At 35.1% G+C, this 10,314-nt stretch overlaps 1 protein-coding gene across 1 annotated transcript; it reads right to left on the reverse strand.

Annotated features, from left to right (window-relative positions):
- Positions 1-1,912: 1,912 nt before the first annotated feature.
- Positions 1,913-5,484, reverse strand: LOC133283986 (DNA cross-link repair protein SNM1). The gene is made up of 9 exons (XM_061480922.1): positions 4,896-5,484; positions 4,372-4,552; positions 3,985-4,224; positions 3,730-3,874; positions 3,206-3,340; positions 3,031-3,097; positions 2,827-2,904; positions 2,528-2,580; positions 1,913-2,404 (listed from the first exon to the last, which is right to left on the reverse strand). The coding sequence occupies exons 1-9, from the start codon at positions 5,482-5,484 to the stop codon at positions 2,306-2,308; spliced, it is 1,587 nt and encodes a 528-aa protein (XP_061336906.1). The 3' UTR covers positions 1,913-2,305.
- Positions 5,485-10,314: the final 4,830 nt, after the last annotated feature.

Consider the following 10,314-nt stretch of genomic DNA (forward strand, 5'->3'; position numbering starts at 1 on the left):
TCAGTACCAATGATAACACAAATATGAAATGTTCATTTAATACTTTAATTTACTATCTTACCACTGCTAACAGGGTCAACACGAAGTGGTGGCATAACCTGGGAACTCAGGTTTCCTGAGTTTGTGTCAGCGTCAAAATTACCCTCTACGTCCGTATCTGAGGTGTCACCTGGCGGAATAACACTCTCAGGTTCACCGTCCTCATCACTGTCCATATCCTCCTCGTGCTCATCCTCGTCTATTTCCCTCAGTGTTATCTGACTTAAGACAGCTGCAGGTGCAGATAAACCGACGACTCTGTCTTCTTGACTCTGACTTCTTTCATGCATAGGTGCAGATGAAGATTGACCACAATCCATTTCAACATATATCTCAATAAAATTTTGAAATTTTCGGTCAACAATTGCATCTATGACACATTCCACATCTTCATCGTCACATATATCGTTACCAATGTAGAATATAGCATCCTTACCAACTGTAGACTCTACCCTGGCGATCATCCGTCGAACGCATTGGCTGCCTTGTAGCCCCAATTTTTGGTGAATTCTCCCCTTCAACTCATTGTATGTAGTGCCCCGTTTGATTTTCAACATTTTCGTTTTTCCTTCAAATTGAACATCATTGGGGCCTTCATAATGCTTTCCATCATAGTAGATCATTGTAACAAACATGTTTGGACTTGAACTCATCTTTCACACGGATTTGGGAGTAAGGTTCGGATTTTGGGGGTTTGGGTTCGGATTTTGGGGGCAAGAAATGAGAATATAGGTGGAATGACAATGATTTCACAATATTAAGGCTTTAGAGATGGTGGGATGAAATGTAATCGTGATTAGAAGGATCACAGATAACAAACAAGAGATATAATGGTTTACAAAACGAAAATATTTGAAATGAAATTGAGAAAGGGCTGCATATAGGGTTTTCAGCGACATTTAATCGACTAAATAACATTTTTAGTCGATCAAATGTCCCAAAATTTAATCGATCAAAATAACTTTTTAATCGATTAAATTTTGGGGAGCATTTTTTCTGCATTTTCACTATTTAGTCGATTAAAAGTTCATCTTAATCGACTAAAGGGAGCAAGATGGTGGATAGTTCTGGAGAACGGATAAATTGGTTATTAATTAATTAATGAGAGGACAAAAGGGTCAAAAAGCTCATATATAAAAGTTATTAAAGTTAATAGTTTTTTTTTTTCTATAACTCGTAGAAGACATGTTTTTTTATTAAAAAGTGGATGGAGAAAAAATCACGAGATGATTATGTAATCAGATCAAACTACACGAAAATAAAGTGCCACTTTTTGAACAGAACATCAAATCACAAGAGTAAACTACAATTTACAGTGAAAGGAAACGATGACAAAATTTGCTTTACATGATGACAAAGGAAGTGTATGGGACATTAAGTACCAAGTTTTCTATTTGGTGGGATGTTTAAAATCTTCCAAGGTTCTTTAATTTGGGAGAACTTTAAAATGCATATAAATATTAATAGGAAGTTTTCAAGTTTTACGATAATCATTCGAAACTAGCAAATGCAAATAAATTATAAATATTTGTATTATATTCGTGTGTGATGTTTTTCTCCAATATACAAGTAGCTTAACCATTTCCATCGACTTACTACACAGGAATCCATGCCAAAACAAAAAAACAAAAACAAAAACAAAAAACTGGCATATAGATAAGCAGACAAAATGAACTAGCGTCGCAAATCATACAATGGTGTAATACTCAAAATACAATCAAAGTATCAATAATGTAATAGTCCACCACTACCAATCAACTTTAGCAAAAACTCTGGTGGATATAACAAGGCCCTAAAAAATAGAACTCCTAAAATTGGTATAAATAATGGTAAAATTTCAAGTTGTAACCTCCAAGAAATATTACCTACGATTTTTCACCTCGCTATCAATTTTTTTTTATACAATATTCAAAGACAATGTTCAAAATGGGCAAACGCCAAGTGTGTAGACGACCAACATTAGAAGGCATGACATTTCATTTTATATTTTCCTGATTTGGTTGTCATAAAAGTATTGCATGTTCTGCAGGAGGATCTTTCAAGGAGATTTTAGCAAGACTGTCATATTGGGGCTCATCTTAAACATGGAGGAAAACTTGTTGCACTGCAGCCATTTGATAAAGCATGTAATCACAACTGTTTAGGATAAAAAAAATTAATGTATCACCTTCTGCAAGCAGCAGTAAATAAGTTGAGTCCCCGCAAATTGGATTTTAAATGGAAATCTCATATTACAAACTCAATCTCTTAAAGAAGAGCAGAGACTTTAGCCCTTCAACCAGTCTCGGAAGTAGGATTGCATCTTTTCTCGATTAGTAGCATTCCCGACATTCACAGTAGGAACTATCTTGTCAGGCCTCAAAAACTGTTGGAAGATAAAGATGATTCATTAAAAAATGAGACACAAAATAATGCAATTTTGTAGTTAACAACAAATAAATTATCAAACATATATCAGTTAAAGTAATCATAAAATTCATTTATGGACCTGAACAAAATCCCGCAGTTCTGTGAAGCTGGAGTGCTCACTGTAGGGAACCCCTAGAAAAAGGGAGAAAAGGGACTCGTAAACTATACTAGTTTGCTAGATAAATAACTACTAAAAGACCGGCAGAGAATAAACAAATTAAAAGCTGGTTTGACAGTCCATGACCTACTCAGCATTTCAACAGCTGAAAGCACTATACATACCATGGTCCAATCCAGTGCATTTTAAATAGAAATAGCACTAATTCCATGTTCATATTTTATATCAAGAGTAACTGTTGAACTGCAGCTAATCTTTACCATATATCGTGATATTTCCTTTGGAAATAGGTTTAATTAGATCCAGATCGTTGCGTGTCTTCTCGCTGAAAGTCCAACCTGAAAATATGAACGATAAAGTATTGACACTTGAACTGCTCTATCTGCATAAAGAGCTTCTCCGCTGACAACAAAAGATACCAAGATGATTAAGAAATCATTTCATCAAAAGTATAGGTAAAATACCAGTGGGACGAAATGCCAATATTGATGTGAATTGTTCCTTGTAGGTCTTCACGTAATCCTTTAAGGTCTAACATAACAAGGAAAACATGGATGGTGAATTATAAGATACAAAACTGAATTTTAAAAGGAAAAACAGAGATCCTTGAGGTTAAAGTATAACGGAACAAAATTAAACCTCAAATCTCAGAGATGACATGGGCAGAACATGGAGAAGCGTGTTATTTCCATTTGTACAGAGACTATCTGAAAAGTCAGGCCAACCAAAAGCTAGCAAAATCCGTCTTCTTGAAGCGTTTGCATAAATTTTTACCTGAATCAGAAAAGAGCCACAGATATTGCGTCAATGGATCAAACAATCTATGAGAAAACATAACCTGGCAACTTAAAGCTACTTCTGTTAATTCAGCCTAACGCAAATAGCCGGAATTGAATGTCCGTAATTCAAGGTTGGCAACTCCAAAACACAAATGCATTCCACAAGATCAAAGAAATAAAGTGAAAACTTCAAAACCCTCAGAAATAGACTATAGAATGTAGATCGTCATAAAGACATAAACCAATTTCATAGGTATCAATATATGTTATAAATTTCCTGGGACATCCCTTCAAGTCAACGAGAAAGACAATTGATAAGAGACAGGTATAGAATGAGCAGATAAGTTGAAAAAGAAATCTGATAGAGAAAAAAAGCCCACACACCCCGAGTGCCTTAGAAATTGCAAGATATACACATTCTTTGCCAATACTATATGCCCCAACAACCACTAAAGTTCTGGGATGCATTTTGAGGTGGTTCTTCGTAATTTTGACAACATAATTGAGTACATCTTCCTTGGAAGGGAACCTGAAGCAGAAAATTGACATTAAGTGCCATCAATTTATGTTAAAACAATCAATGATCATATACTGTAACCAAATGACAAGATCTGTACAAAATTTTAACAAGAGTCTTACTTGTACTTTGGGTTGCAATATGTGGTATCCAAATAAAGTACATTCACACGTTGATTTACAAGAAGATGGTAAGCTTGCATTTGTTTACAAGCTCTAAAGTCCCCAGTATGCAAATAGCGTTGCCCATTTGGGAGGCCAAAGTGAATCAAAGCTGCACCAGGGCAATGATTAGCTTCTAACAAAGTCACCTTGACACCATCAATCAAATGTTCAATGTTAAATTCCAAAGGGTGGATGTACCTATACAAAAAAATAAAGTTAAAAGGTAATCACTTCATTGAAATGGAAAGGAAATAATCATGATCAGGTGCACCTAATTTTTCTGTTCATTTAAGTGAGTAATATACAAAGAAGGCACAGGAAATAGAGGAGTTTATGAGTTCTTACAAAGGATTCACCGAGAGACACATTTGAACTAGCCGTCCCGTGAGAGGAGAGCAATAAATAGGACCATGCGACCATTTCTTGCTAAGGCCGCCATAGTGATCGGAATGGAAATGACTAAGAAAATATGCTGAGCACCCTTCAACACACCCATAACGAAAAGCATCAACAGTGAACGTTGTCCCTGCATTGGCAAATAGACTTAGTTCAGAACGTTCAGAAACTACACCGTTTCTCATTTTTCATTACACAACAGACAAAAAAAAATTCAAGATGCAGCTATTTGCAAACTGGTTTTTCAGCTCCATTTGTATCATCACTTTCTAGAACTTAAATTAACATCATAGAACTTTTAAACTCTTTTTGCAACCCCAGGAAACAAAGAGTGAAAACAACATGCCACACAAAAATAAAAATAAAACTCTCAAACACATTGATATCCTAAAGATACTAGCAAGGATCCTAAAGCAAAAACAATATATAAAGAACTATAACATACCAATAAAAAAATGGAAGTTTCATTTCACCTGGGATTTTCTTATAAAAGGGGCAGGCACGTGTAACCCTACTTTCACCATGGGAATCCTTTCTCTTGCGAGAAAATTTTGGGTTCTCGAACACTTTCCCGGTGTCACGCAAAATCGAACCCCAATTTTCAGGTTTCACAATCTTCCTCTCAGAAGAAGCACCGCCCTCACCTCCGTCATCACAATTACAACTTTGATTGGGTTCAGATTCAACGGAACCAACGGTTTCGTTTCTTTTGAAGCCCCAAATCTGGAACAGATTGGCTTGCTTCAGCTTCTTCTCCGAAGGTACCGAATCGCGCGCGAAATCCCTGTCACTTTGATCTTCTGGCGACAACAACGAGGACCAGTCGGTTCCGCCGCGATAGAAATCGGCGGCGAAACTGCCCTTTTCCGATGCTGTTACCGATCCGTTTGGTGAACCGTCTTCTCCGAGGACTTGCGACGGGAAACCCTCATCGTCCAGTGAGACGACGCTGATCGGAGCGCCGTCTTCGTTAAGGTCGTAACCTTCGCCGTCGTGAGGTAACCGCTCCTCTTCTAACGCCGGTGGCGGTGAGGCTGCGCCTGCGGTGGTGGATAGTTGCATCGTAACGGCGCGTAAAGCATTGAAATTCAATGACGATTTGGTAATTTAAAATGAACCAGCGGGAAAATTAACGAGATTTTAATGAATTCTCTATTTATGATAAAATATTTAGAAAATTGGGTTTTTATTTTTTGAAAAAAAGAAATAGTGTTGCTTTTGCTTTTGTAGTTTGATTGGAAATTACGTATTTGATATTTATTGGCAAGAAAATGAGACATTTTTCTAGTTTGCTGAAACTTACTTCAAATGTTACTATTGTTTGGTAATGCTGAACTTTCTTTTCTAGTGCTGGAATTGTTATCATATTGGCTTAAACTCGTCGGTTCAATCCATAATCCAATAAATTGTTCATCTGATTGGTACGAGTCAAGTATCGAATCGTTCATGTATCAGACTTGGTGAAAATTGATAATCGATCGAGTCATCAAAATTGGCGGGTCATGCATTTAAAAAAAAATATTGAAAGATGTCTCATATTGTCTTAAAAAAAATATGAAACTCCTTTCAAAAAAATTTGTAGTTTTTTTTTTCGGTAACAAAAAATTTGTAGTTTTGTTTGCTAATAATATACTCTCTTACGGTGACATCAAATTTTAGCTTAAAAAACTTAAATAATTTGCGAAATAGTAGATTAAGAGAATGTGACATATTGATTCCTTACAAATCTATTTTTATGAGAAAAGTTGTTGGTAAATGTCTTATAATTATTAAACATGGTTAGTTGAGGATATTTGATAGAGAAATTATATATGGCTATCTCATACTTGAATTTTCTTTTTCCTTTGTTTACTTCTTTTTCAATATATTATATATGGTTACTATATACGACTTTCTCTTATCTCTACAAAAATTATATATGTGTGCAACCTTGTATAATGATTTTTACATGTATTTGAGTATTTTTATGTATAAAATATAGATTTTCTTATACTAACCAGAGTCATGCGGTTCAACAAGTGACCGATTGAACCAGTAACCCAATGACCTAATACCCCAGCCGGATCAATGATCGGGTCGGGTCTGATAACATTGAGTATGACACTTTTTGGTATTGTTTATCCATCAAATTATCAACTTTATATTCAAAACCTTCACATAAGAAAAAGAAAAACACAAACTTTGTAACAAAAATAGTTGTTGAGTAGTTAAATTCGTTATAAAAGTTAGCTTGTAATTTTTTTTCCTACTTTTATTGGATTTAAGGAACCCATATTTGATTCCAATTACACTTTTGGCCCCATTTTTATCATTTATCAGCAATTTTTAATTTTTAATAATTTTCTTAATCCCTTTATGACTTAACTTATATAGAATATTACATATGTGCATAAATTAACATGTATGATTTTTTTAAATTAAAGAGATACAAAACAAATATTTTAAAGTGTTAAAAACCGACATAATAGGCTCCAAGGTTGGCTACGCAAAGTAGCCCAAGTCCATTCTCAAGTATAAAATCTTTTATAAAAAAGGAGTTTCATCTCACAAGTATGCAATCTAAAACCCTAATTTTCATTCTGTCATTGTGCACATACATCATTCTTATAGGTTATCTGTCTTCTCATTGTGCATAGTGATCTACCATTACTTGCGGTTGTCTCTTCCATATACACCGCTAGTCCTCAGATCTAACATCAACCTTTGATCCATTGAAATCAAACATTAGTGCTGTCTGTGGAAACGATAAACTTCGACTCCCATCAATCCAGGTGAATACACGAACACACTGCAAAACTAGCAACAACAAAAACAACCTCCGTAGCAACCTTAGTCTGTATTCGAAGTTACCTTCTTGGCCTCTTACAATTGGGTCTTAAGGTTCTTCCCCTCTTCTAGGATGGCATCTATAATAACCCAAATAATTAATTACATTAATCAGAGATTAGTGTGTAATTAAGAGTTAATTAGATGAAAAGTCTACTTTAGAGTTAAGTCACTTTTCAGGGCAAAAGTGAAAATAATAAAAGTGTTGGGAAAATGTGCAATTATTCGAAGTGGGTGATACTTAAAACAAACTAAGTGTGATACACCTTAATTAGACCCACATAGCCAAAATCACAAAATCAGGAAGCTTAAGTGAGTCATAGTGAGTTGAAAGAGAATGGAAGGGTAAAAGGGTCTTTTCCCCCTCAAAGATATTTCAAGATCGAAATGAGCACTTTCTCTCCTCACTCCTCTTGTTCCCATTGTGTAGCCCCTCTCCCCTTCATTGTTTTCATGTTTTCCCCATTGTCAAGAAGAAAAGAAGCTTTCCTTTGCTCTCCTTTGAACTTCATCTAACCAAAGCTAGCATTGGAGCACTATTTCTTTTCTTCATCACCTCTTTATCATTTGCCCTTAGTTGCTAAACAACCACCTAGGAACTAACTTCCTCCTTGTGCTTGGGGTGCCACATCCGTGGAGAGAGAAAAAAAGGGGGGTTCCTCCTTTAGAACTTGGAGCTCCGCTCTCTTTGGTGCCTAGAAGGTTCGAGGTAAGAAACTATGGACTTCCTTTGAGTTCTTTGAGGATTCTATAACCTATGGTTTTATGGGTATGGGGCGTTTCTGAATTAGATTATGGTATAATGAAATTGATGGTATTGTGAGTATATTTATTGTGAGAGTATTGATTCTAGTGGTGATTTTAGGTTAGGATCACCATTGGAGCCTTCCTTGAGTTAGGGCTTGGTTCTTGAACCTTGAAGATTGGGGGCAAGTGCTTTTTCCTTGGTAATGATGTTTTGAGTAATGGTGTTGATGAATTCATATATGAAATATGCTATTGATTGGATTGATTACTCATAATAAGTGATTATTGGTGAATTGGTGTTATTGGATATTGGAACAAAGGAAGAGACTTTGAATAGCCTAACTTCAAGAGGTAAATTCTTGGACCTTGGGATTAATCTCTCTTGGTGTTCCACCACACTCCATGGAAGAATTGGTTAATTGCTTGATTGAGTGATTGGTTGTTAAAGCCATGATATAGTTTCATTCATGTAGACTTGGTATGCAATTGGTTGCTTAATATGATGTGCTTTAAGGTGTTAGCCATTATATTGTGAATTGATGGGATAGGTTCATTGATCAATAGAATAGATATGGACTTCCCTTGGGGATTTATCCTAGGAGTTACAGCTCTTGGAAGCTCTATACGGATACTAGTTTTGAGGGACGACTCAATGGAGTGGTCCTAGTGCAATGGGTACACGAGTGTAGTTAATTCACTATTGTTGTTGGTTTATATGATTAGACTTTGTCATATGCTTTGACTTTCTTGCAATAAAGTGAGCTCAAAGGTGAAGGAATCTTCCAAGGACCCTGAGTTTTCTGAGATTGTTACCTCACCTCGTTTAAGGATTATGTTTCAAGTAAATAAGGCGAAAGAGCTGGGAATTCTCAAGGAAAGAAACATGTGTAAGGCATTGAGGGTTTCTCTTTTTGGACTTGGCTTGTTTTGATAATAATTGCATGTTAGGACCATTCTTTTGAAATGTACAACTGGATGGCATATATAATGAGTTGGATATATGGTCTCAATGGTATATATGTAAAGGTGAAGCCAAGTATAGTAAAGTCTTGACTTTTGATTATGCTTTTGTCAAGACCAATACTTGATATGAATTTGATGGCTTAATGCTAAAAATAGTTAATCCATGGATGGAATATATATTTAATGTTTGATTCTTGGAGGAATTGATAGTTTGGTATATTGATTATCGTGACGAATTATGTAGTTATAATTGGTGTCATGATTTAATATGTGGAAGTAATGAGTATTTACCCTTGAATGGTTTTATGGTTCAAATTAGGGGTGTGCAAAAAACCGTTTCACTTGTATGCCATTGATCTGACCTTGACTTGACCCATAAATACCTATTTGTTTGAGCTAGTTTAAATATTGATTCACTTTTATTTGTGTTAGTTTTCGACCTGACTTATTCTAATAATTGACTCATTGACCCAAAACTTAACCCACACCCATTATATGAAAATAAAGAAAACAAAAAAATCACAATTGCAATTTTCGTTTTTAGGGTTCTCTCTTCTCTCTGTGGGCGATAACGCAATTTTGGGGTTTAGGGTTCTCTACCAAATAGACATAATTGACCCTGTACCATTCTGTCATTGACTGTAATATTAAGTCTTTGATTTCGGTTTGTTTGTGGTCCTTGGCTAGAAAATTGTAATAGTTGTATGATGCCATCTTTATAGTAGTTTACAATGTCATAGTGTCAAATAGAAGAAGTTATTTTGTAATATATGTTGTCTGTTGTTATGTAGTCATTAACTGAGTAAAATCGAATTTCTCCTTGCTATTATACTATTGCTAGAAACCTAGAACCTCTCTCACACCTTCAATGTAATTATTTTGTAATATATGTTATCGTTTTCTTTATGAAACAATAATTAGAAATGTTGGAATTGTTCTTCCTTCCTATTTTTTTTCCTTTTTTCTTGTCTTTATAACATGTTTACAGTTTTAGAGTATAAGATTATGTTGTGCCAGTATTTGTCTAGGATAACAGTAGGTTCTGAAGTGCATGAACCTTGGTTTATGAATTTTGACTTGTCTTCTTTGTATCATTTTCTCACTGTAACAACTTGCATGGCACCTTTTAATACAGTTGAATAATTTCTCAGGAAGTATTCCACTCAGTGCTTTCTTTTTGGTGCTTACCTCATGGGAAACAGTGAGGAAGGGAAATCCATTAAGAATGAAAAGCCTTCTTCACCTATAACAATTGTAAGCTGAGAACAGTGATGTATAAAAAAATTACATTCCTTTATTTATTCAACAAATATCAAATATATAATATAATTTATGTATTTTAAAACAAATAAATAA

This window comes from Gastrolobium bilobum, unplaced genomic scaffold (genome assembly GCF_033153095.1).
Source record: "Gastrolobium bilobum isolate Gb01-03AN ecotype WA unplaced genomic scaffold, APGP_CSIRO_Gbil_v1 utg251380, whole genome shotgun sequence".
NCBI classification, from domain to species: Eukaryota; Viridiplantae; Streptophyta; class Magnoliopsida; order Fabales; family Fabaceae; genus Gastrolobium; species Gastrolobium bilobum.

Coding starts and splice junctions, on each gene's coding strand:
- LOC133283986 (XM_061480922.1), bottom strand. CDS start 5,484: ATGCAACTATCCACCACCGCAGGCGCAGCCTCACCGCCACCGGCGTTA. Junction 4,225..4,371: donor TGTCTCTCGGTGAATCCTTT/GTAAGAACTCAT, acceptor TTTTTTGTATAG/GTACATCCACCCTTTGGAAT. Junction 2,905..3,030: donor ATTGGCATTTCGTCCCACTG/GTATTTTACCTA, acceptor TCATATTTTCAG/GTTGGACTTTCAGCGAGAAG.